Here is a 27093-nt window from a genome sequence, read left to right on the forward strand (position 1 = left end):
CGCAGGCTCTGCGCGGCTGGGCAGGCGGTGTGGGGTGCTCCGCGGGCTGGAGCTCCTGGCGTGTGCGGGCCGAGCTGGCCCGAAAGGTGCGGCGTGGGCGCAGCCGTCGGGGAGGCACTATCTCCCCACCTGGCTACCAGCGCAGACCGCGGACACCTAGCGGTGCGAGTGGCGGGGACGCGCGGGGCTCGGTGCACGCTGGGTCGCTGCTCCTCCCGGCCAATCCCGGGGCGCCAAGCCCTCACGTCCACCGCCGAGGGGCCCCGCCCACCGTAAGGGGGTCCCGGAGCGCTCTGCTGCTGGACCCGCAGAACCGTAGTGGAGCTTCCGGAGTCTCAAGGGTAAGGCGGAGCCGACGAGGGAGGTGCACTGACGCCAAAGGGAAGGGGCCGGGGGTCCCTAGCAACCTCTGCGAAGTGTTCTCATCCTTCCCTCTCTGGCCTTGTAGCCCCAAGGACAGCTCCGCCCCGGACTAGATCTGAGCAGGTAATGGGAGCCAAGAGGAAGAATAGGGTCCGAATCTCTGTCCTTGGCTCCTGGGCGGGGTGCCAGGAGTTTGGGGACCCCTAGGCTGGACGGCCGCTGTAGGAGCCAGCAGGTCTGCATGAGGTTCTAACACGCTCTCAACAGGAGTCCGCCAGTATTTGATGCTATTAAGTAATTGTTTAAAAAAAAAATTAGGTGTTACGGTATGTGGCTGGCTTTCAGAGACTCCTCATAGTTTAGGTTGGTGAATTGGAGTCATTTGAATCAACGTTGGTCATAACTGATCATTGTTGAGGGTGAGTGATGGATACCTGGAGGTTCCTTATAGTATTCTCTTTACTTAGTGTATGTTTGACATTTTCTTTAATAAAAAGTAAAACAAAAAAAATGAGGCTTCTAGATGGAGCCACCAGAGGATGCCCTGCTTCCCCACCCCTGACTTTCTGCACCTTCCTGCAGAACCTCGTGTTCCCCATCTGTAACCTTGGGCCGCCCCAAGGACATGCTGCCCTTGGCCTCTCTGGCCATCCACCGGGATCACGGTAGGGGAATCCTCCCACCCCCCCAGGCTTAATTGTGGATCCTTTTTTTATCACCGGAGGAAGGAGTTTTGCTGTAAACCCTCCTCTTGGCATTCCAGCAAATGGCGAGTCCTTTACTATTTCCAGAAAAGGCCACCTGGCCCAAAACGAGACATTTTGCGGGACCCAGAAAATGTTTGCAAGGATTGGGGCCCACCACTCAGGCCCCCATTTAAAGCATTTTATTCTCCTGACAAAAATTCCTCCATTCAGAAAATATTTGCAAATGACACATCCAACAAAGGACTTGTATCCAGACTACATAAAGAACTCAAATTCAATGGTAAGCATGAACAGATACGAGGGATCTTACTGGGGCGATGAAAACATTGTGAAATTGGATTATGGTGACAAACTTACTAAAACTCATTGAATTGTACACTTAAAATGAATGAATATCACAGAATGTAAATTATGCCTCAAAAATTGTTTAAAAAGCTAAAACACACATACACATAAAAGAAAAATCCCTCAACAATAAGAAAATTAATTTAATTTTAAAATGAGCAGAAGAGTTAAGCAGAGACTTGGCCAAAGAGGATATATAGAAAGCAAATAAGCATCACTAGCCATTAGGAAAATGCAAACTAAACCCGCAATGATATACCATCCGCTAAGATGCCTAAGGGAGCCCTGGTGGCACAGTGGTTAAGAGCTACAGCTTGTAACCAAAAGGTCGGCAGTTCCAATCCACTAACTGCTCCTTGGAAACTCTATGCGGCAATTTCTTCTTTGTCCTATAGGGTCGCTAGGAGTCAGAATCGACTTGATGGCAACAGGTTTGGTTTTTTTTTTTTTTTTTTGGTAAGATGGTTAAAATTAAAAAAGTGCTGAGAATACCAAGTGCAGGCAAGGGTGTAGGACAACTGGATCTTTCATACATTGTTGGTGGGAATGAAAAATAGTACAACCACTCTAGAAAATAATTTTGTGGTTTCTTACAAAATTAAACACGCACTTACAATAAATCAAAAACCCATTGCCATCAAGTCAATTCCAACTCTTTGTGACCCGATGGGACAGAGTAGAACTGCCCCCAAGGATTTCCAAGGAACGGCTGGTAGATTTGAACTGCCAACCTTCTGGGTAACAGCCAAGCTCTTAACCACTGCACCGCCAACACTCCTGTACTTACGATAAGACGCAGCAATCATACTCATGGGTATCTGGAGAAATGAAAATTTCTGTCCACACAAAAGCCTACACGTGAATGTTTATAGGAGCCCTATTTATACTCTCCAACAACTGGAAACAATCCAAATGTTCTTTGACATCCATACAGTGGAATATGCTGCTCAGCAATACAAAGGTGCGAACTACTGATACTTGCAACAACTTGCTGAATGAAGGAAGCTAGTCCTCAAAGGCTACATACTTTATGATTCCATTTATATGGCATCTTGAAAAGACAAAAAGATCATTGACTGTCAGGAGCTAGGGGTAGGGGGAGGTGTGACTAGAATGGAAGAGCAAGAGGGAGTTTTTTGGTGATGAGTCTTGTCTTAGTTACCTACTGCTGCTGTAACAGAAACACCACAAGTGGGTGGCTTTAACAAACAAATTTATTTTCTCAAGTTCGAATATAGGGCATCAGATCTAAGGGAAGCCATTCTCTATCGGCTCTGGGGGAAGGTCCTTGTCCCCTGGTTCCTTGGTGATGTTCATGTGGTGTGGCATCTTCCCTCATCTCTCTTGCTTCTCTGTACCTAATCTTTCAGTTTATATCAGAAGAGATTGATTTAAGACACACCCTACGCTAATACTGCCTCATTAACATAACAAAGAAAACCCATTCCCAAATGGGATTATAATCACAGGTATAGGGGTTAAGATTTACAACACATATTTTGGGGAAAACAATTCTATCTGTAACAGATCTCTCCAGTATCCTGATTGGTAAATTGGTAAAATTGGAAAAAAAGAGTTTTTTTAACAATGTTTTGAGGCATAATTTACATGGTGGTTGTTAAAGGAATCTATGCATGTATTAACATTCACAGTACTGTACATCCAAAAAATGTCGTTTATTGGATGATGTCTTAATTACCTAGTGCTGCCGTAAGAGAAATACCACAAGTGGATGGCTTCAACAAAGAGAAATTTATTCTCTCACAGTCTAGTAGGTTACAAGTCCAAATCCGGGGTGTCGGCTCCAGGGGACGGCTTTCTCTCCCTGTCAGCTCTGGGGGAAGATTCCTTGTCATCAGTCCTCCCCTGGTCAAGGAGCTTCTCAGGCACAGGGACCCCAGGTCCAAAGGACGCGCTCTGCTCCTGGTGCTGCTTTCTTGGTGGTATGCGGTCCCCAACTCTCTGCTTGTTTCCTTTTCCTTTTATCTCTTTAGAGATAAAAGGTGGTGCAGGCCACACCCCAGGGAAACTCCCTTTACATTGGATCAGGGATGTGACCTGGTAAGGGTGTTACAATCCCACCCTAATCCTTTTAATATAATATTACAATCACAAAATGGAGGACAACCACACAATACTGGGAATCATGGCCTAACCAAGTTAATACACATATTTTTGGGGGGACGTAATTCGGTCCATGACAGATAATAGTTTTTTTTTTTTTAATTAACTTTTATTGAGCTTCAAGTGAACGTTTACAAATCAAGTCAAACTGTCACATATAAGTTTATATACACCTTACTCCATACTCCCACTTGCTCTCCCTCTAATGAGTCAGTCCTTCCAGTCTCTCCTTTCGTGACAATTTTAATAGTTTTCAAAATAGAATTTTTTAAAAGTCTTCCATTCCATAAATATTTTGAGTGCCTACTATGTGCCAGGCACTGTGCAAAAGATAGTCTATGGGAAGGAACAGTGGGGTTATAAAATCAGAGCATCTGTGAGAGAGACAGACCTGAACCCAGCCAAAATACAAGAGCAGGAAGTGGCTGAGTTGTGGGATCACAGAGGAAGGGCCATTCCTTTTACGGAGAGTGTATTAGTTCCCTAGGGCTGCCATAACGTAGTACCACAAACTGGGTGTTTTAAAACAACAGAAATTTATTCTCTGGAGGCTTGAAGTTCAAATTCAGGGTGTTGGCAGGGCCATGCTTTTTCTGAAGGCTCTAGGGAAGAATCCTTCCTTGTCACTTCCAGCTTCTGGTAGTCCCAGGCATTCCTTGGCTTGTGGCAGCATCACGGCAATCTCCGTCTTCACATGGCCTTCTTCCCTCCGCATCTGTCTCTGCGTCTCTTCTCACAAGGACACCGGTCATATTGGATCCGAACCCACCCCACTCCAGTATGACCTCATGTTAATGAATTACATCTGCAAAGACCCTATTTCCCAGTAAGGTCACATTCACAGGTACCACGGGTTAGGACTTGAACATATCTTTTTTGGAGGACACAATCCAACCCATAACATAGGGAGCCAGGGACAGCTGCTCAGAGAAGGAGGTGTGTGAGCTGGAAGGATAAGCAGGAGTCATCATTCATTCAGTCAACAAACATTTATTGAGCACCTACTGTATGCCAAGCTCTGTCCTCGGCTGTGGGGGTCCCAGAGTGAACACAAGGGACCAGGCTGCTGCTCTCATGGAGCTCACACTCTAGTGGCTGAGAGGCGATCAACATGCCACCAAGTAAGAGCTTCAGGTGCTGAGGAGTGTGTGAGGAAGGTGGTGGGCAGGGCAGTCGTGGGGGAGGCTGCTTCACACTGGGTGATTAGGGAAGGCCTCTGGAGGAGGTGACATTGGAGCAGAGCCCTGGATGGTGGAGCTGGAGGAATAGCTTTCCGAGTAGAAGGCTCTGAGCTGGGAGGGGTCTGGAGTGTTTGACTGAAAGAAGGCCAGCCTGGCTGAAGCCTGGTGGACAGGAAGTGGGGAGGGAGGTGTGGGTGGAGAGGTCATCCAGGGTACGGGCAAGATGTCAGCACATAGTAGGTGCTGCTCTTATGCTCATCTCTATCCCAAGAGCCTAGAGCAGGGAAGGAAAACAGGCTTGGATTAAACTGTCCAAAGCCCACTCCCTCTGCCAGAGTTTCCCGGGGTTCCTCCAAGGCCTTCGGGGAGGACAGTCCAGGTCCCCCTTCCTTGCCCCTCCCACAGTCGTAGCCAGTTTGATGAGGTCAGTGCCTAATGGTCACATGATTTATTTAGACCCTCATCAGCAGTGACTCAGAAAGCAGCCAGCTGCCTACCCACTCACTTACTTCACCTCACCCTGTACCCCTGTGGGCCTGTGGACATGCGGAGCAGCCTAGGACCCCTCGGTGGGCAGGTGGGTCTGGAAGAAGGGAGGCAGGAAGAGCCCCACTGTGCCCAGCACACACACAAACACGAACACCCACAGGAACAGCCGGTCAACCACCATGGCCACAAACTTCCAGTCCTCAATGACCTGTGGGCAGACAGAGGGCTTGTTATAGGTGCCAAGCACTGGGTCTTCCCTGCTTTCCCTCCCTTACCCCAACTCAGGCCCTCACCATCAGGCCAGTGACCCCAGAGGCCACAGGCTTGGAACCACATGGTGGAGGAGCAAGTCTGAGTCTGAAGCTGGTCTCTTAGCTGGGGAACTCTGTGCCTTTCAGTGTCCTCAGACTTAATGAAACAAATCACCCCTACCTGCCGCCCCCGCACACGGCACTGCAGAGCCACTGGGAACTAGGGCCGTACTGAAGAGTTAGGAACGTAAGGGGTTATTAATACAATGTATTGTGATTTGAAAACCCAGTCTGATTTAAAAGGGGGATGATGCCTGAGGATCACAAGGCCCTTTCCTCTTCTTTTCCTCCCAGACCCTCTAACTGAGCTGGTTCTGCCCAAAGGAAGGTTTGGGGCCCACCTAGCTCAGTGGGCAGGGCAACAAGAGCCTGCCCAGAACACCTGGAAATTAGGCTGCTTAATTTGCTCAATTCATTAACAGTAACCAGTTGCCCTCGTGTCAGTCCCAGCTCATGGCAACCCCGTTTGTACCAGAGTAGAGCTGTGCTCCAGAGGGTTTTCTTTCAATGGCCTTTCTTCTGAGGCACCTCTCAGTGGACTCGAATCTCCAACCTTTCAGTTAGCAACTGAGGGTATTAACCGTTTGCACCACCCAGGGACTCCTCATTGACGGTAGCTTCTGCTTTTTCCTATAAAGAAGACGCAGCCATCTCCTTTTCCATCATCTGGGCATCCCTCTCACTCCTGAGTCTCCTCCATGGTGGATTAACCAGTAAACAAGGTATGCATGTGCTACCTTGTGCCGATTTACTAATCTTCAGTGCACAACTTCACGTGGGTTTCGCCACATCGTTGATGTTGGAAAACAGATGAAATTGCACAGGACAGATTAGTAAGTAAGCACAAGTAAGCTGATGCATGCGTTGCTTATTGGGTAATCTGTCCCTGGTCTTCTCAGACACTGCTGTGGGGTGTGAGGCTGGCAGAAACCTGGCTGGCCTCCAGAAGTGCCATCACAGATGTGCCCAGCACCCTTTGTGTTGGGGGAGATGCTGAGAGACCTGTGGCCCAATGCCCTGGCCTCCCTGATGCCTGCTTTCATGCCCTCACCCGTCTGGATCATGCTGCATACTTCCCTGGTAAGCATGGCAGGACCAGAAGCATTCAGCAGAGGCTCAGAAGTCAGAAACATGGGTGGCAATGGCAAGCTGACGTCAGTGACCCAATTCATCAGGGCCAGTCAGTGCTATGTGTCTACGCTCCAGGATAATCCAGTTGTGAGCCGGCACCTCCACCCCAACCCAGCATGCCTGATTCCTGTCCCTAAGGCGCAGCAGGCTCCCACAGGGAGCTCTCCCCAACTTCCTTGAATTTCTTTTTGACAGCCCTAATTTCAAAGGCCTTTTGGAAACTCTGCTGGCACAGTGGTTTAGTGCTATAGCTGCTAATCAAGAGGTTGGCAGTTCGAATCCACCAGGTGCTCCTTGGAAGCCCTATGGGGCAGTTCTACTCTGTCCTATAGGGTCGCTGTGAGTCGGAATCGACTCGATGGCAGTGAGTTTGGTTTTGAGGGGGTGACTTTTCCCCCCTTTTATATTTTTGGGCTATTTATAGTGACCAGCTAATCACCAGGGAGAGTGAAAGTGCTGAAGATGAGAAACACAGCATGGCTGGCTGAGGGGCGGGCCTGATCTGGAAAGGAAGGAAGCCTCTCTCTCCAACTAGACATGAGAAAGTAACTCATACAGTAAGTCCTCCATGTGTTCAGCATAGAGCAAGGCACTGGGAAGGGAGGACAAGAGCTTAAGAACGGCAGAAAGATCTCGGTGTGGAGCTTGGCTCTGCCCTGTGCCAGCTTTGTGACCCTGGGCAAGTCAGCGAGCCTCTCTGAACCTCGCTTCCCCCATTGTAAAACAGGGATCTAAGTAAAAGTCACCGCACAGGTGTTAATGGATTGAATTGTGTCCCCCAAATATGTTGAAATCCTCAACCCTGTACTGGTGAATGTGACCCTGTCTGGAAATAGGCTTTTCTTTTGTCTTGTTAATGAGGCCATACCAGAGTAGGGTGGGTCCTAAACCTAATCCCTTCTGCATAAACCAAAACCAAACCAAACCAGTTGTCATGGTGTTGATTCCAACTCATAGCAACCCTACAGGACAGGGTAGAACTGCCCAGTAGTGGTTCCAAGGAGCGCCTGATTGGATTGGAACTGCCAACCTTTTGGTTAGCAGCCATACCTCTTAACCACTACTCCACCAGGGTTTCCCCCCTCTAAGTAGTGTCTTATAAAAAGGGAAAACAAATACACGCAGGGGAAGACAGACACCATGTGAACATAGGTCTACAAGCAGCCAAGGAATGCAAAGACACGTTCAGGCTACCGAAGCAAAAGGAGACAAGGATCTTTCCTGAGAGCCCACAGACAGAGAGAGAGAGAGTGCCTGGCCCTGCTAATACCCTGATTTCTGACTCCTAGCCTCCAAAATGGAGCCCTGGTGGCACAGTGGTTAAGAGCTCGGCTGCTTACCAAAAGGCTGACAGTTTGAATACGCCAGCCGCTACCTGGAAAACCTATGAGGCCGTTCTACTCTGTCCTATAGGGTCACTGTGAGTTGGAATAGACTCCATGGCAATGCGTACGGTATGGGTGGCCTCCAAAACCGTGAGACAATAAATTTCTGTTCCTTAAAGCCACCTACTTCTGGTATTTTTTCTTACAGCAGCCCTCGGTAACTGAGACAAGAGGGTTCCTGGCAGAGTTATCAGTGATGTATGTCTGGTCCTGGCAGAGCGCCTGATGTGTGGTCAGGGCTCAGTGAATGCTGGCGATTATAACAACAGTGGGTCCTGCCTGCCCCCTCCCTGCCTGAAACAGCAGGAGGCCTGTGGAGTGCCAAGCGGGTGGTAAGGCCTTTAGAAGAGAGAGCTCAGAGTGGGTGCTGGCTCAACCAGGGGTGCAGGAGACCAGCACTTCTCAAAGTGCAACGTGCACACCAACACCGACCTCCAGAGCCAGTTGCCATTGACCCACTTCCGACTCGTGGTGACCCCATGTGTGTCAGAATAGAACTGTGCTCCATAGGGTTTTTAATGGCTGATTTATCAGAAGTAGGTAGCCAGGCCTTTCTTCTGAGGCTTCTCTGGGTAGACTCAAACCTCCAACCTTTTAGTTAGCAGCTGAGTGTGTGAACTGTTGCACCACCCATCGACTCCACGGACCACTGGAGAGCTGGCTCAAAATGCAGGCTTCTCAATGACTCCCCCTGAGATCCTAGCTCCCCTGTGTTTTGAAAAGTTCCCTGGGGGGTTCTCATTTCAACACTTTGACATTTGGGAGCCAATGAATTAGGTCATAGTGAGCTACTGAATGGTTTTAAACTAGAGAATAACATGATCAAATTAGTTTTTTAGAAAGTGCAATCTGGTAGTAATACAGAGCTATGCTTCTCAAATGATAACGTGCCTATGAATCTCCTAGGGATCTGGTTAAAATGCAGATTCTGACTCTGCAGGTCTGGGGTATGGCCTGAGGTTTCTAACAAGCTCCCGTGGAGTCCTAGTCGCACAAACAGTTAAGGGCTCAGCTGCTAACTAAAAGGTCTGCGAGAAAAAGCAGCTCTCTGGTGATTTGCTCCCATAAAGATTACAGCTGAGAAAACCCGATGGGGCAGTTCTACTGTCACGTGAGGCTGCTATGAGTTGAAATCAACTCGACGGCACCAAACAGCAAGCTCCCAGGTAATGCTGGTGCTGCTGGTCTGAGGACCACATTGAGTAGCAAGGGTGGAGAAGAGTATCTCATGTCCTATAGTCCGTGTGTTGGCCATTCTCTTCTTTCCTTTTTCTGTGTAATTTTGGAGCTTTCCCAGCGACTCTTTCCTCTCAGTGCTAAGTGGAATCTCAGTGCTTTCCCTCGAAAATGTGCCAAGTGAAAAGGCATCTCAGAAAGAGATGTTCCCATGCAGCTGCAGAGGGGGAGACACCATGTTGTGTCATAAAAACCTGCTCAAAGAATCTGATCTGATAAGGTGTTGAAATGAGAACATCCACAGGAGTATGACGCTTCTTCCCCTGCCTAGGGTGGAAACGTGTGTGGAAATTTCCATTACTGTCGTGTCCTGTGTTCAGTTATTATAAAATTGTCCTTAGAAGTGTTATTTGTTCAAAGGAGTCATTTGAGATGCCAAACTTTAGCGCTCGTTCCTTTGCCCTGCAAAAGTCTGTAATTCTAGCCACCCTACTTGATAGTTTATTTCCCTGGGAGCAATGATATTTTAATTGATGTTTCTGTACTCCTCACAGCTATAAACCCTTGTATGGCTTCTGGCCCTGGCTGCCCAGCCCACCTGTGTTCCCTAGAGGTAGAGTATCAGTCTCCAGCCCCTGGCAGTCTCCCACAAGAGCCTGCACCTCCCTGCTTCTCTGCAACAGGGATTTCTCCAGCACAAGGAGGCTTGGCAAGCTGGCACCACCCAGAAGTGCAAGAAGTTAATGTCCCCGGGGCTGCCCTCAGCCTATGGTGGATGGGAGCTGGTGCGTAAATACTCCAGCCTCCCTCTAGCGGGTGACTCTGCAGCTTGTTCCACATGGTTCCTCAGAAGGTCCCCAATGGGACTGAGCAGTAGCCCACAGCAGTAACCTGCTCACTGACAGCTGGTACTGGCTTTCCTCCTGTCCCCATCTTGTGTTCCCTACTACCTCACTGTGCTCCTTGGGATCACCTCCCAAATAAAATACCTGCATCTCAGGGTCTGCTTTTGGGGCAACTCAAAACAAACAAACAAAAAAAGATCACTGGCAGTGCTTTCTTCATCCGCCCCCCTCCCATGGATGAAGCTGTAATAAAACTTGTGACAGTTTTGGATTCCTTATTCAAAGAATTTGAGAGTGCTCAGAGTCCCTGGATGGTATAAATGGTTAACACCTTTGGCTGCTAACAGAAAATTTGAAGGTTCGAGTCTACCCAGAGGTGCCTCGGAAGAAAGGCTTGGTGTTATACTTGCAAAAATTCAGCCACTGAAAACCCTACGGAGCACAGTTCTACTGGGACACACATGGGGGCACCACGAGTCAGGGGTGACCCTAAAGCAATGGCAACTGGTGCGTGTGTGTCTTATTAATTAACTGTGGGTGATGGGAGACGTGCCACTATCTGGGCTCCTTCCACCAGACACGTGGACGGGGCTGGGCTAATGACTTACACTCTGGTCTTGATCGTCACTCTTCATGTGCTGTGCAATGAAGCTGACACCCTCCAAGGCCTCCTGAACATCCTGCTGGAACCTCCCAGAGGCCCTCAGCCGGAGATCCCTGGGGATTCCTGCCGAGTCAGCACCAGCTGGAGACTTGGGAGCTGCAGAGGCAGGATTCACAAAATACATGGAATTCTCGTAGAAGTTGGAGGGGATGGCAGGGCCCACGGTGGAGGAGGTGGCCTCGGTCTTGGTCAGGTGCGACTGACTGGGCTGGGGGGCCCTGGTGGGGCTGCTGTTGGGGCGCTTCATGAAGAGGAAGGTGGGCAGCTTGTGTAGGAAGCAGCGCTTGACCCAGGGTGCCATGACGTGAGTGCTGGGCGAGCGGTGGTGCACGTTGAGCACACAGACGCTGGTGACAATGGAGAAGGTGACCAGCACCATGGTGAACATGAGGTATTTGCCAATGAGTGGCACGTCCAGGGAGGTGGGTGGCACAATCTTGGAAATGAGCAGCAGGAAGACGGTGAGAGCCAGCAGCACGGAGATGCACAGCGTCATCTTCTCACCGCAGTTGGAGGGCAGGTAGAAGACAAGGATGGCCAATGAGGTGATGAGCACACAAGGGATGATGAGGTTGATGGTATAGAAGAGTGGCTTGCGTTTGATGATGAAGTCGTAAGTCACATCCACGTAGCTGGGGTCCTGCGGGTTCACTGTCCTTCGCCCCGGGAGGGCCACGATGTCCCACTCACCACTGGGAGTAAAGTCATCCATGTCGGCTGTAGGTGTCTTGAGTACCATGTCGATCTCTGTGTAGTCGTAGGTCCAGGAGCGGAATTTGAGGGTGCAGTTTTGCTGGTCGAAGGGGAAGTGCTTCACCTCAATCTTGCAAGCGCTCTTATAGATGGCAGGGGGCAACCACTGGATGCTGCCATTGGAGCGGACCACCACATTGGTGTAGACTGATACCTCGTAGGTCCCATCAGCGCTGGGGGCAGGGGGCAGGGCATGGAGGAGAAAAAACATGATGAAACTCATGAACAAGGCCTGGCGTGTTCTCAGAACTCCACAAAGAGCACTTCTGGAATATTTTCCACTAATCACGCTTCCAATTCCCCATGCCCTCACTTTCTGATAGGAGCCTGTTTTTCTTGGCAGCTGCATGGTGGAGAGAGCCCCACTACCATGAGGCAGTCTGAAGGCTTCACATGGAATAGCTCATTTAAGCCTCACAATAGTCCAAAGAAGTAGGTTTTATTATGATTCCCATTTTGCAGATGGAAAAACCAAGACTCAGAGAAGCTAAGTTACTTCTACAAGGTTAGAAAACTAGTAAGTGGTACAGCTGGGATTTGAACTCAGGTTTGTCTGTGTCTGGACCACATACTTGTAATCATCTCACAGCACGGCAACCCAAGAAGAATCTCTTTAGCTTCATCTGCCTACTTAAGAGATTTATACATAGTAAGCCAGTGCTGCCAACACTGACAAAGCAACTTGGGTTCAAAGACATGGTCTGGAGGACAGAAAGGGCACCGGACTGGGGGTCGGGAGGCTGATCCTAGTCCCAGATGAGCCTGAGTGAGTCAAACAATGCCCTCCCCCTCTGAGCCTCTGCCTCTAACTGAGGGCATTGGCTCTGCTCATCTTAATACTTCCAGCCTAATGGCCTGAGCCTGGTGAAGCACAGATGGGGCCCAGGGCTGGACTCAAGACTGAAGGACCCCTAGAGGCTGGGCCTGCTGCTCACATGGGGTTACCATGAGGCCTAGCCCTTGTCAGGCTTTGACCCACCCCACCACTCACTTGTTATACAGCACAATGTCAGGCAGCCAGACGCGCTTTGCAGGGATCCTCAGGATGTTGACGCCCTCGTAGCGGGAGCTGTTCCAGGCCAGGCGGTAATCTGTCCATTCCTGAGCAGACAGGCAAGGCCCCATCACTTGTAGATCAGCCACTACCAAGGGGCAGCCCTGAAGGAAACATCTTCTGGGCTGGACACCCTGCAGGACACTTACCTGTTTCAGCCAGATGTTGGTGGTCATGATCTGTTCTCGCTCATTCTGGGGAGGGAAACGGGGCTATCAGTTCACTAGGAAGGAGGAGCTCTCACACATGGACCTCACTTTACCACACAAAAGGCTCTGAGCTCTATGCTCAGGTGATCCACTGTCAACCCAACATCTCTTGAATGGCTCCGAAGTATTTCACATCCAACGCATCCGAGCCAAAGACCATAATCTTCTCCCAAGCCTGGTCCTGTTCAGCATTCCTATCTCAGTGAATGGCACTCCCACCCACCCAGTTCTACAAGGCAGAAACCTGGGAGTTATCGCTGACACCTTTTTCTCTGATCCATCAATTAGTTCTGCAGATTGTATCTCCTACATGCATCTCAAATTTGTCTGCTTCTCTCCATCTCCACTGCCACCATCATCTGTCGCCTGAACTACCGCAGTAGCCTCCTAGCTGGTCTCCCTGCTTTGCCCTGGCCTGCCTTTAGTGTATTCTCTATAGAACATCCAGGGTGATCTTGTTAAAACCTCACCCCCTCAACCTATGTCACTTTACTCAAACCCTCCAGTTCCTCCCCATCTCACCCCAAGTAAAAGTCAAAACCCTGTCTACGGCCTGCAGGGCCCTACATGATCTGAGGATCATTGCTCTATAACCTTATGTCTCATCACTCTGTCGTTTGCTCACTCCACTTCAGCTAGGCTTGTCTCTTTGCTATTTTCAAACACACTCTTGCCTTTGCACACTATTCCCTCTTTCTGGAAATTCTATAAGGGAGTTAGATTTTTATTCTGTATGTGAGGGAAGCCACAAAAGTGACCCAAGCAGGGACGAGATTGAGGGGAAAAGTGGCAGGAACTTTGGAAAATTCATTCTAGCTGTATACGGGGAATAAATGTAGGGAGGAGGCAGTGCAGAATGGACATAGAAAGACCAGTTAGGGAAGTCTTGCAGTGGTCCTGGTGAGGGATGGATGGTGGTGGATTGGACTATTGTGGTAGGATTCATGTATTCATTCAGAAAATATTTACCAAGTACCTAACATGTCTCAGATACTCTTCTAGGTACCCTCTTCCCTCAAGGAAATTACATCCTAGTGGGAGGAGGCAGGCAATACACAAACAAGTAGATGGTATCAGGTGGTGATAACTTCTATGAAGAAAAATAAACAGAGGGAGACAGGGGTACTATTTTATGTGGGAAGGTCAGGGAAGACTGCCCAGATAAGATGACATTTCTTTTGGTTTGTTTATTTGTTTTTGAGGAGGGAGGGTTATGGACGCCACCAGTTTATGAAAACATTTATTTCAGTTTCATTTTTGAAGGAAATTTTTCCTGGTTGTAGAATGCTAGGTTTTCAGCTTTTTCTTGTAGCACTTTTAAAATATCATTTCATTTTCTGGCTTCCATTTTTCAACTGTCAGTCTTATTGTTGCTCCTTTGAAGATAATCTTTTTTTTTCCTGCCTTCTTTTAAGATTTCTGCTTTGTCTTAGGTTTAAGAGTTTGCGTATGGTGGATCTGGGTGTGTAGTTTTCTTTGTATATATCCCTAATGGGCACAGAGCTTCTTGAATCTGTAGCGTAATGTCTTTGGTCCCTTTCAGAAAATTCTCAGCCAAGTATCACTTCAAATATTGCTTTGGCTTATTCTTTATGTCTTCTTTTTTGGGTACTCCAGTTACACAAGTTAGATCTTTTTATCATGCCCCATATTATCATCTTTTCTATATTTTCTACCCTTTTTTTCTCATTGGTTTGTCTAGATATTTTCTACTGACCTCTCTTCCAGTTCACTAATCCTCTCTTCTGCCGTGACCAATCTGCTATTAAACCCATCCAATGAGTTTTTAATTAATGTTTCTGTTTGGTTTTAGTGATTATATTTACCTTTGGATCTTTTTTATAGTTACTAGCTCTCTGGAGAAATTCTACATCATAATAATTTTCTTGAACATATCAATATTTAAAAAATATTACTTTAAAGTTCATGTATTATAACTTCAATATCTGGGTCATCTGTGGATCTGTTTCTATTATTTGCTTTTTACTTTTGGTCTTTTCTCATTTTGTCTTATAACATGCTTAGTGAATTTTTATTTGATTTTAACCATAATCAGAGAGTCTTTAATTTGGCTTTATGGCGGAAGAGTTAGAGTACGGACAGATCACGTTAATCTAGTCAGAGATTTAGCTGGTTCAAAGTAGATTTCAGTTTTTGTGAGAGCGGGTCTATTTTTTATTCATTTTTACCTCTAGAGTGGCCCTTCCAAGGTCCCCACCAAAGCTTCATCAGCTTGCGGGGGCCCAAACTCCAATATTTGTTATCTCTGCTCTGGGTGCGTGCCAAAAGTTCAGCTAGGCTTCCTCACCTATTATCCACCTTTTGTGCTCAGCTTCCTATTCTCTTTGCCCTACGTTAGATGCCACCAAGTCAGCTCGAGCTCACAGCAACCCTATGTATAACAGAACAAAACGTTGCCCCGTCCTACGCCATCCTCACAATAGTAGGTATGTTTGAGCCCATTGTTGTAGCCACTGTGTCAATTCATCTCATTGAGGGTCTTCTTCTTTTTTGCTGACCCTCCATTTTACCAAGCATGATGTCCTTCCCCAGGGATTTGTCCCTCCTGATAACATGTCCAAAGTAAGCAAGACCTGTCTGCCAGTTTGTCATGCTGTGGTGTCTTGTGTGTTGCTATGATGCTGGAAGCTATGCCACCAGTATTTCAAATACAAACAGGGTCACCCGTGGTGGACAGATTTCAGTAGAGCTAAAAGACTAGGAAAAAGAACCTGGTGATCTACTTTCAAAAAAATTAGCCAATGAAAACTTTACAGATAGCAACAGAACATTATCTGATACACTGCTTGGCTCTATACTGTTTATTGATCATCACGTGAGGAGACAAGGAACGCACACTGTCAAGGTCACCTCATTATGTGTCCTTGCCCTCCTGGATTCTGGTCCTTCAAGTCTTGGGAGCTCTCTAATACCTTCGAACAGAATTTTTTTTTTTTTACATATTTGTCCAGCTTTTTAAAATTGTTCTTGTGAAAAGGTTAATCTGCAACAAGTTACTTTGCCATTGCTGAAAGTTAAAAACCCTCAGTGGTGTTCAAAAGAAAATGTTTTTGTTAACTGAGGTATAATTTACATAATACAGTGAAATGTATGGATCTCGAGTATACAGTTTGATTAGTTTAAACAAATGGAACACACCTCTGTTTCAACATGTAGAGCATTTCCATCACCTAGAAAATTCCCTTGTGCCTCAGTCCTACCCCTCACTCTCTTTCACTCCCCCAGCAGCTGTTGAGTTGTCTGAGGATATCTGTCCAGGGCCCCGGGCCCTCCAAAGAGCTGCTTCTAAAGGTCTGCTTGTCTTACCCAGCATAAAAATCTTTGCTGGCTCCCCAGAAACTTCCATCTTTAAACTGGTTGTGCCCATAACCCTCCTTCCTCAAAACAAACAAACAATCTCCAAAAACAGAAGGAAAAGAAACCACCTAAAATCTAATATGGCCCTACTGAGTGGTACAGTGGTTAAGCATCTGGCTGCTAACAAAAAGGGCAGCAGTTCGAGACACTTCACTAAAGAAGACATTGAGGTAGCTAACAGATACATGAGGAAATGCTCACGATCATTAGCCATCAGAGAAATGCAAATCAAAACTAAAATGAGATTCCATCTCACTCCAACAAGCCTGCCATTAATCCAAAAAACACAAAAGAATAAATGTTGGAGAGGCTGTGGAGAGACTGGAACACTTATACACTGCTGGTAGGAAAGTAAAACAGTACAATCACTTTAGAAATCGATTTGGTGCTTCCTTAAAAAACTAGAAATAGAATTACCATACGATCCAGCAATCCCACTCCTTGGAATATATCCTAGAGAATTAATAGCCTTTACACGAACAAATATATGCACACCCATGTTCATTTCAGCACTGTTTACAATAGCAAAAAGACGGAAGCAACCAAGGTGTCCATCAATGGATGAATGGATAAATAAATTATGGTATATTCACACAATGGAATATTATGCATCGATAAAGAACAATGATGAATACGTGAAACGTTTCATAACATGGAGGAATCTGGAAGGTATTATGCTGAGTGAAATTAGTTGCAAAAGGACAAATATTGTATAAGACCACTCTTATAATAACTGGAGAAATAGTACAAACAGAGAAAAAAATATTCTTTGATAGTTATGAGAGGGGGAAGGGAGGGAGAGGGAGGGAAGAAGGGAGGGACGAAGGAAGGGAGGGAGAAGGGTTTTCACTAATTAGATAGTAGATAAGAATTATTTTGGGTGAAGAGAGAGACAACACACAATACAGGCAAGGTCAGCACAACTGGACTAAACTAAAAGCAGTTTCCTAAATAAACTGAATGCTTCAAAGGCCAGTGTAGCAGGGGCGGGTGTTTGGAGACCATGGTTTCAGGGGACATCTAATTGGCATAATAAAATCTATTAAGAAAACATTCTGCATTCCACTTTGGAGAGTGGCTTCTGAAGTCTTAATCGCTAGCAAGCGGCCATCTAAGATGCGTCAATGGGTCTCAACCCACCTGGACCAAAGGAGAATGAAGAACACCAAAAACACAAGGTAATTATGAGCCCAAGAGATAGAAAGGACCACATAAACTAGAGACTACCTCAGCCTGAGACGAGAAGAACTAGATGGTGCCCAGCTACACCCCGATGACTGCCCTGACAAGGAACACAACAGAGAACCCCTGAGGGAGCAGGAGAGCAGTGGGATGCAGACCCCAAATTCTCATTAAAAAAAACAGATTTAATGGTTTGACTGAGACTAGAAGGACCCCGGAGGTCATGGTCCCCAGACCTTCTGTCAGCCCCATGACAGGAATCATTTCCAAAGCCAACTCTTCAGACAGGGATTGGACTGGACTATGGGATAAAAAATGATACTGGTAAAGAATGAGCTTCTTGGGTCAAGTAGACACATGAGACTATATTGGCATCTCCTGTTTGGAGGTGAGATGAGAGAGCAGAGGGGGTCAGAAGCTGGACCAAAAGGACATGAAAATACAGAGTCTAGGGAAGGAGTGTGCTGTCTCATTAGAGGGAGAGCGATTAGGAGTAAACAGCAAGGTGTATATCAGTTTTGTATGAGACTGACTTGATTTGTAAACTTTCTCTTAAAGCACAATTAAAATTAAAGGAAAAAAAAGGGCAGCATTTTGAATCCACCAGCAGTTCCTCAAAATAAGAAAACAAAAATCCTCACAACTGGACCCATAAGCAACATCATGATAAACGGAGAAAAGATTGAAGTTGTCAAGGATTTCGTTTTACTTGGATCCACAATCAACACCCATGGAAGCAGCAGTGAAGAAATCAAATGACATATTGCATTGGGCAAATATGCTGCCAAAGATCTCTTTAAAGTGTTAAAAAGCAAAGATGTCACCTTGAAGACTAAGGTGCCTCTGACCCAAGCCATGGTGTTTTCAGTCACCTCATATGAATGCGAAAGCTGGGCGATGAATAAGGAAGACCTAAGAAGAATCAATGCATTTGAATTATGGTGTTGGTGAAGAATATTGAATATACCATGGACTGGCAAAAGAACAAACAAATCTGTCTTGGAAGAAGTATAGCCAGAATGTTCCTTAGAAGCGAGGATGGCAAGACTTCATCTCACATACTCTGGACATGTTATCAGGAGGGATCAGTCCCTGGAGAAGGACATCATGCTTGGTAAAGTGGAGGGTCAGTGAAAAAAGGGAATACCGTTGATGAGATGGATTGATACTGTGGCTGCAACAATGGGCTCAAGAATAACGATTGTGAGGATGGCCACAGGACGGGGCAGTGCTTTGTTCTGTTGCACACTGGGTCACTATAAGTCAGAACTGACTTAACAGTACCTAACAACAACAACAAAACCTAATATTTGCTCTATACACAAACTTTCAGGAACACATCAGCTCACAGTGGTACTCACAGGGGTGGGGGCTAGAAGCTGTGTCCCCTCCTGCTTCACTAGCCCCTGTGGCCCCACAGGCCCACAGAGCAGATCCGGCAAGGGTAGCCTGAGCCTAGAAGTGTGGCCAGAGCTGCTCGCCCATCCACCCTCATCAGGGTGGCAGCTGCAAGACGGCAGCTAGGCTCAGCTACATTAAGCAAGCTTCTCTTGGCTGTACACACAACACTCAGACACCAGCCTGGGTGAGGCCTGGCTGGAAGCCCTTACTCCTTCCACTCTGGCTGTGATGCAGAGAAGGCTAGAGAGCACAGAGCTCTTTGCCTTGCCCCCACTTTTCTGCTGTGTTTCCTGGGAACCCCAGGGGAGGGAACCAACCATTAATTTGGCCAAAGCCTTCTTGAGGGCCATAGGTTTGAGGGGCTGGGTTTGTGGGGGCCAATTGTGCTATAGGGAGAGGCTGGGAGTTAAGAAGGTAGAGGCTTGACTGGGAGGAAGAATTTCATCCCCCTTGGTTATTTCCTTCCTCACAGCTGGACACAGCACCCTGCCTTCTCTTCAAGCGACTGCTCCTCAGAGCTGCTTTCAGGGCCAGGGTTCTAACCCTGTGGGAGAGGGTGTGAGAAGAGCCACATCAGGTAAGGTTAACAACGGGCCATTTTTCTCTAGAATACCCCCAACTCAGAGACAGCAGAGGGAAGAAGGGAAACTCACTAGCATCTCAGCCTTCTTCCCTATTCCACGCCCCACCACACATTCATACATCAAGACCTGACAATCCTGCCTGTGGACTCTGCAATCCATCCCTCCCTTCCAAGACCCCTAGAGACTGCCCTCCTTTGTCCACACCCTCACTCACCCTGGCTAGACCAGTGCTTCAGCTGCCTCTGGACTTGTCCCTGCACCTGGGCCTCTGCACTCATCTCTTCCCCCAAACTGGTTCCTATTTCTCCCAACAAGTATGGGACAAGTGAGGTCATCTGCTGAGCAAGCTGGAGAAGGTAATGGGATGAGGCTGGGAGGATGAGGAGGAGAAGCTATGGCTATGAGGGAGGCCCAGGTGAGGTGGAGTCTATGGCAGGACCATTGGATCCCTACCAATGGTCACCCCCTCTTCTTCTTTGTTAACAAAGCCCCAACTTAATTAGATATTGGATATTCATGTGCCCCTCTCCAGCCCCCTTGCCATGCACTGATAAGTCTAATCCAACTGTGGTAATTCCATTTCTCTGACCAATGATTGGCTACGGCTCAGGCATGAGCTGCAACCCAGGCCAGTGAGATGCAAGGGGTTGTCTAGAAGGTAGTTATCTGGGAAAGTCTTCCTCATGTTCAGAAACGGACCCAAGAAGGGAATTTGCTATTTCTTGCCACAGACATTGTCATGTGAGAACTTTATGCTTGCAGTTGAGGCTGTGGTCTTATGATGTAAGGTAAAAGCAAAAGAATCACAGAGTACTGACATCATGGGGTTATTCAGCTAACCAGCCCTGGAACTATCCACCTGCTATATTGTTATGTGATGTAATAAATCACCTTATTGCTTTAGCCACTCTTAGTTGGGTGTTCTATTACTTGCAGCCAAAGCATTTTAATCAATCCTGAGATGGATTTGTAGGTGGCTCCAGACTGTAGAGCTCAAGTGGACAAAATAGGAGGCAGATCCCAGGCAGAGAGAAAAGCACATGTAGAGTCACAGATGGCATTTTTGGAATGAAAAAATCTTAACTTAGAGGCAGGGTCAAGGCCCTCAAAGTGCAGGCAAACTCCTTAGTTTTTAGATATGGAAAAAAGATGAAAGGAACAATCCAGGACCTGCCCAGGAATCTGGGGCAATGCTAAAACTAAAGCCTAAGTTACTCAACTCCCAGCCCTGACCACTGTATGGCCACTCCCTTCCCGAGAGCTGGCTGGGGCACTGAAAACCCACTGTGCCTCTCCTCCTGAGCCTCAAGCCCAGGCTGCCCCTGCACCTACCACACTGATAAGCTGGGCCAGGATAAGTTGGAGCTGGATGGAGATGAGCTCGGAGGAGCTGGCGGCTGGACGGATCAGGTTGTTGTAACGGGTTTTGTTCAGAAGATCTTCTATGAGCTTCTCCTCGGCATTGGCCACACGGCAGTTCCCTGGGAAAATGCATAGTCAGACCTGCTGCGTCCTCGTAGACCTGTCCCTCACTGCGGCTGATGGCAGCGAAGGGGAAAGCTGAGAGGGTCCAGGCTAGGACCACAGGTGCCCTCAGGGCTGGCTGAAGCAGTTATGGTGTTGGCAAGCCTGCCTCTCTTCCGGGATCTCAAAGTAAATAGGTCCAAATCAGAGCTCAGCTCTCCCCACCCATCCTATACCTCATCCTCCTCCTGCCTCCTCTAGCAGTGACTGCATCTGAAGCTCCAGACATCTGGTCCCAAAACTGGCTCTTTATCCTGATCCCGTCTTGGCTCATGCAAGTGGTCACCCAGTCTTGTCTGTTCTAGTTTCCGAGTCTCTCAGTCTGCTCTCCCATCTCTACCCCTCCGGCCATGGCCCTAGTGCACCATCCAGGCCCTGGGCTGTTCTGATAGCCTCCTCACTGATCTCCCTACCTCCCCTCTGCCCCTCTCATGCACATAACATATCGTGCCACAGTGGTCTTCTTTCAACACAAACTGGGCCAGGGCCCTTCCCTACCCACAACCTCTCAGAGCTGTGGGCAGAGTTAAAGTCAAATGTTTTGGGTTGGCATTCAAGTCCCTTTGCCCCTGGCACTGGCTTATCTTCTCCCACCTCTCCACATTCACCCCTAGACACTCTAGGCTCTGGCCACACCCACTGCTTGCCTTTCCCCCAAGTGGCCTGCCTTTCCCTTCTGTGTCTCATTTCTTGGTCTTGGAGCAGACATTTTCTCCTGCCAGGACTGCCCCAGCCAGCCAGCCATCAAATAGCTGAGTGTTTATCTAGTGCCAAGAACTGTGTTCTGTGCAGGAGATAGTGGCAAGAAAAAGGCAGAAACAGTTCCTGCCCTCAGAGGGCTTGCAGTATCATGTAGAAGAGAGATTAATCAAACATGGGTTTTGTCTGCAGAGTTGGATGGACAGTGATGCCTTCCTTCACTAAAAAGAGTACAGGGTGGGGAGGCAAGGGGAGGAATGTCTGGGGTTCAGACCTGGACCTGTAGAGCATAAGGTGCCCTGTTGTTGTTGTTAGCTGCCATCAAGTTGACCGCATGCACAATGGAATGAAATGCTGCCCAGTCATGTGCCATCCCCATGATTGGCTGTGGTTTGGACAATGTTCCATTGTGATCTATAGGGTTTTTATTGGCTGATTTTTGGAAGTAGAATGCCGGGTCTTTCTTCCTAGTCCTTCTTAGTCTGGAAGCTCTGCTGAAACCTGTTGTTCAGCATTATAGCAACATGCAAGCCTCTACTGACAGATGGGTGGTGGCTGTGTATGAGGTGTGTTGGCTGGGAATTGAACCTGGGTCTCGCACGTGGAATGCAAGAATTCTACCACTGAAACATCAATGCCTCATAAGGTGCCTTAGGGACACCAGATGGAGGGGTCCTGCTAGCATTTGGCTTCCACTCTGGAGTTTAAAGGAGATGTCTCAGCTCAGAGCAATATTCCAGGCCCAGCTCAAATGCAGCCTCCTTCACTTAGCCTTTGGCCCCGCCAGGCTCCCACAGCCCCATATCTGCCCCTCTCCACACTGCCAGTCCCTTGCCAAGTAGTATGTGGGTCTTTGTCTCATTTCCCTTACATGTCTGGGAGTGAAGGTGAGGCTCAGAGACTTGATCTTGCTTATTCTGATATCTTTAAGGAGAATATGTCAGGTTTGAGCAGGGGCCCATCTTGGAAAGAGGAAGACCTAGAGGAGGGTCCAAGGCACCTGAGCAGGGAATCAGGAGCAGGAAAAGAGATGGGAGTGGGCAAGAAGGCAGGCAGGAAAAGGATAAAGAATTAAGATGAGCGTGGAGGATGCTGGAGAGGGGCTGCCTGGCTCACGGGGCCCAGGACTCTGATTTCATCCTCCCCTGAAGGGCCAGTTCCATGCATCTTACTGAACCACACCCTCTTTGGGTGGGGCCAGGGGGCCCAGGGCACGGGGCAGCCTGATCGAGCAGGACCACGGTGGACTCTTGGGTAGGTGCTGGGCTGGACACGTGGCCAGGGAGCAGCTGCTACCCTGCCTGCTGTGTGCACTTTCCAACTCGCTGCCTATCTGGAGCAGATGCAATATTTAGTGCCTTGTGAAAGATGCTCCCAGCGTACCTGCTGCCTGCCGTCTCCCCCACCCAGGCTGCCCCAGGCTATCAGAGGGGGTCCTGTGGTTGCTTGGCCTAGATTCTGAGCCTTGCCTCTCATACCCTGGACCTACGGTCCACTGAGAGTTAAGAGCTCCCTACCCCCTGCCAGAGGCCAGCTGCTTGAATATCCTGGAAGCCAGTTGGTAGCCTGAGGCTGCAGCTGGGTCCCTCCCACAGCCCTTCCTTAGTGTATATATTTCACAGAGAGAGATGTGGCTTGCCCAAGCCCACCTGGCATGTCTGAGGCCACTCTGGGGTCAGAACCTGCAGGTCCTGGCCCCAGCCCTGCAGTGCTGAGGGAGGCTGGATTCCATACCTCTGCAGCCCAGGAGGCTGGCCCAGCTGGGTTCCTGGGAAGCCAGGGCAGCTCTGCAGGCTGTGGGGGCTCAGATTCTTTCTCTGAGTCCACATGGGATGCCCAGGTGCTCACCTTTGGCCCTGCCTTGCCTCTTTGGCATTCAGCTGGCTCTGAGGGGCCCTCTCCCACCCTGAAGACCAGCTATATAGGCTACAGAGTTAGAGGATCCCGGAACTTTAAACCATTTAGCCCAGTTCTCTATTTCTTAGCTGAGAAATGTGAGACCGAAGAGGGGAAGAAACTTATTCAAGGACCCCCAGCAAGTCAGTGGCAGAGCCAAGTTTAGGAGGCACTGCCTCTTTCAGACAGAGGCCTGCTGCAGATCAGTCATGCCTTCCTTAACTTCCCGTGTGGAGACTGCCTCTCCAAAGGCCATAATTGGTATTGGCTAGAGAGCCAGGTGTGTGTTCATTCCTGCGCCTGTGTTTGTACATGTGTGTGCTGAGCGGTGGTAGGGGGGTGTTATGGATTGAATTGTGTCGCCCCAAAAATGTGTGTCAACTTGGCTAGGCCATGATTCCCAGTATTGTGTGATTGTCCACCATTTTGTCATGTGGTGTGATTTTCCTATGTGTTATAAATCCTACCTCTGTGGTGTTAATGAGTCAGAATTAGAGGCAGTTATGTTAATGAGGCAGGGTTCAATCTACAAGGTTAGATTGTATCTTGAGTCAATCTCTTTTGAAATATAAAAGACAGAAGCAAGCAGAGTCCAGGGGACCTCATACCACCAAGAAAGTAGTGACAGGAGCAGAGCATGTCCTTTGGACCTGGGTCCCTGCGCTGAGAAGCTCCGAGACCAAGGAAAGATTGATGACAAGGACCTTCCTCCAGAGCTGACAGAGACAGAAAGCCTTCCCCTGGAGCTGGCATCCTGAATTTGAACTGTTAGCCTCCTAGACTGCGAGAGAATAGCTTCTCTTTGTTAAAGCTATCCAGTTGTGATATTTCTGTTATAGCAGCTCTAGATGACTAAGACGGGGTCACCCAGGCTGGTGTGGGCTGGAACACACTCTCAAGGGGGGAAAATCTCAGAATAACACATCATGTTTAGGCTTTCCAGCCTGGTGCTTTATGCCTGTGAGGCCTGCTGGGTTCAAGGAACAAGGGACAGGCCTTTTACCCCCAGCTGACAGGGGTGGCCGAGAATGGGTGGAAGCTTCTGGGGTATAGCTGGGGGTCACATCCCAGCCCAAGAGTTGACTCAGTTAAACCAACAGGCCACCACTAGGGGTCAGTCATGATCCAAAGGTCCTGATGAGGAGTGGGCCTGACCTGCCTCTGGCCAGGGCCTCACTTTCCCTGGAACCAGGCCTTCTCAGGAAACCTGCTCCCCAGTGGAGAGGAGTTACAATCCAAGAAGAAGACATAGCTGAAACGCTAAACTATGTGAGTGTGTGCACAGTTTGAAAAAGCATATCCGATCTTAAAATCTATATTGAAAAAGTGATAAGATATACCGATTGTTTTAGGCCATGTGCTACAGAAAAGAAAGATCAACACAGCCTTCTTGGCAAGTGGACATCTGAAAGGCAGAGTGATTTTTAGTTGGGGGTGTGTGTTCTTAACTGAGGAAGGGAATACAAGATTCGTGTTTACTAAAAGGCAGCCGTGGATTAAAAAAAAAAACAGCTTTTAGTGCTTCTCCAATCGTGTGTAAGAATCACCTGGATGCTTGTATAAATGCAGATTCCCAGGCCCACTTCCTGAGATTCTAACCCAGTGGGCCTGGGATGGGGCCCAGGAATCAGTACTGGGTGATTCTGGTGTAGGTTGCTCCAAGACCACACATAATAAACACTGCAACTGGCTCACACAACATCTGCATTCCCAAGTATATAGGCAGAGCATACCATCCCCATGGAACAGATGGGGAAACTGAGACCCAGATAAGGGAAAGGAATGAGGGAGACAGGGTCATTCAGCATATGGTGGCAGAGGCAGGACACAAACTTGTGTGCAGACACCATCTTAGGTGAGATCTCCACATCCCTGTAGGAGTCTTGTAAGTCTCCTCCATCTCTTCTTCAACAACCTCTGTAGGAGGTCTCTGTCCAGGGAAGAGAGAGCCCCGGTTCTCCAGGCCGACCAGTGTGCTCAGAGGATAAGCTTGGGCCACAGAATAGGAGCTACAAGGCTCCTCAGAGCTCAGGGGCCCAGAGAGGTCAATCTTCACCACACCTGGACTCTGACTGGAGAAGGCCCGAGTGGACCTCCCTCCCAAGTATCAGAGACCTAAGGTTCATGAGTGACAGGCCCTACTCACCAGCCCAACCCTCAGCCAAGCTGGTGGTCCAGGACGGCCACCCCCCAGGGTAAGCAGAAGCAGTGGAGCCAGAAAGCGTGTTTCCTGGAAGATCTGCCCCCCAAACTGCAACACATTCCAGGGCTGGCGATTTGGGCAATCCCATTTCCCTCTGGCCTGTTTCTCCGCCTCTGCAATAACGGTGTTGGAGGAGACCTCTCGCTAAGGCTGAGGAGAGGGGTTGCTCTCTGGTGTCTACACCGGCTGCGCTGCGCTCACTCTTCAAGTAAAGTGGCCTCGCAGGCGAGGAAGCCGCCTCAGCCTTGTGGGAATGAGGCTGTGAGCCTTTGAGCCTCGCCCTTCGCGCTGGAGGTGAGTGGAGCTGCCTGCAAAGCCGGGGCCATCTAGCCCCGCTGCCCAGGCCAAAGGAGGTGGCCCCGGCCGCGCAGGAGCGCAGAGAGGAAAGGCGGCCCCCACCGCGAACCTCGCAGACCCACCCAGCGTGGCCCGTCCCCACTGCCTCGGTGAGGGGGTTCGGCTCCACCCCCGCGTCCACCCGGCCGGGACAACCTCGGGCCACTCCTCCGCGCAGGGAGCCCTCCCTTCCACCTGTGGCCAGTCCGGCCCCGCGCAGTCCGGCCCCGCGCAGCCCAGCCCAGGCGCCCCTCCATCCTTCTCGGAAAAGAACTCACCGCGCCCGTAAAGGACAACCAGGGAGAACAGAACCAGGCTGTGCGCGCTCCTCATATCGAGCGGGAGCCGTGGAGGCAGCCTCGGCGAGCTCAGCTGTCGGACCACCAGGCACCCGCGAGCCGCGCGCTGGCGAGTGAGCGCCCGTCCGGGGCTCGCAGTCTGATCGCGGGGCGCGCCGGGCACTAGGACCTCGCAGAGAGCGCAGCCTAGCCCCGCGCCGGCTCCAGCTGTGGGCCCCGCCCACCCGGGGGTGGGGGGCTGCGGGGCGGGGGGCGGGGCCGGCCCTCCCCCTGCGGACCCTCAGCTTTTTCTCTGGGTGTCGCCTGTGGCGAGCCTTGGTACTTCCTCACTGTCAAGGGCCTCCCAACAGTCCTGGAAGGCAGGCCGCAGGACAGCGCCTCAGCTGGGGAAACTGAGGCCTCGAGGGATGCAGACCATGGCACAGGTCCCTCTACTGTTCCGGGAAGTATTGTATCCAGCCGGGAAGTCCCGAGACCTTGCCTACTGACACTTAGAACTCGAAACTCGAGAGGTCTTTTGGAAAATAAGTAATAATCTCGAGTTCACACCCATAGGGTTTGCTGAAAGAAAGGGGCCCTTTGAGGAGGAAGCCTGCGTGAGGGCGCCGCTGTCTGCAGACACCGAGGGAGGGCGCTCAGGAAGAGCCTGTGGAATCTGGGAGGATAGAATAGCTCGGGTGTCTCTCCAGGAATCGGAGAGAGGGAGCAGAACTAAAGGGAGGGCGTGGGGCCAAAGTGAACTGATTCTGTCTGTCCTCACCGTGAGCCCTACGACCTTGGCGACTCAACGGCACAAGCACTCCCCCCATCCAGCTGGTGGTCCTCGCTAAGTTTTGGAATCAGCCTCCTCTCCT

The 27093-nt window shown here is 49.2% G+C and overlaps 1 protein-coding gene across 1 annotated transcript; it reads right to left on the reverse strand.

Moving 5' to 3' along the window:
• Positions 1-4752: 4752 nt before the first annotated feature.
• Positions 4753-26273, reverse strand: CHRNB4 (cholinergic receptor nicotinic beta 4 subunit). The gene is made up of 6 exons (XM_003413741.4): positions 26219-26273; positions 20615-20763; positions 12678-12722; positions 12466-12575; positions 10666-11647; positions 4753-5417 (listed from the first exon to the last, which is right to left on the reverse strand). The coding sequence occupies exons 1-6, from the start codon at positions 26271-26273 to the stop codon at positions 5277-5279; spliced, it is 1482 nt and encodes a 493-aa protein (XP_003413789.1). The 3' UTR covers positions 4753-5276.
• Positions 26274-27093: the final 820 nt, after the last annotated feature.

Source organism: Loxodonta africana, chromosome 13, assembly GCF_030014295.1.
Source record: "Loxodonta africana isolate mLoxAfr1 chromosome 13, mLoxAfr1.hap2, whole genome shotgun sequence".
NCBI classification, from domain to species: domain Eukaryota; kingdom Metazoa; phylum Chordata; class Mammalia; order Proboscidea; family Elephantidae; genus Loxodonta; species Loxodonta africana.

Excerpts from the sequence above, each read along its gene's own strand:
- CHRNB4 (XM_003413741.4), bottom strand. The coding sequence starts at position 26,273 with ATGAGGAGCGCGCACAGCCTGGTTCTGTTCTCCCTGGTTGTCCTTTAC. Across the intron at positions 20,764-26,218 it reads GGTTGTCCTTTACGGGCGCG|GGAACTGCCGTGTGGCCAAT; the intron begins GTGAGTTCTTTT and ends GCATTTTCCCAG. Across the intron at positions 12,576-12,677 it reads CCAACATCTGGCTGAAACAG|GAATGGACAGATTACCGCCT; the intron begins GTAAGTGTCCTG and ends CTGTCTGCTCAG.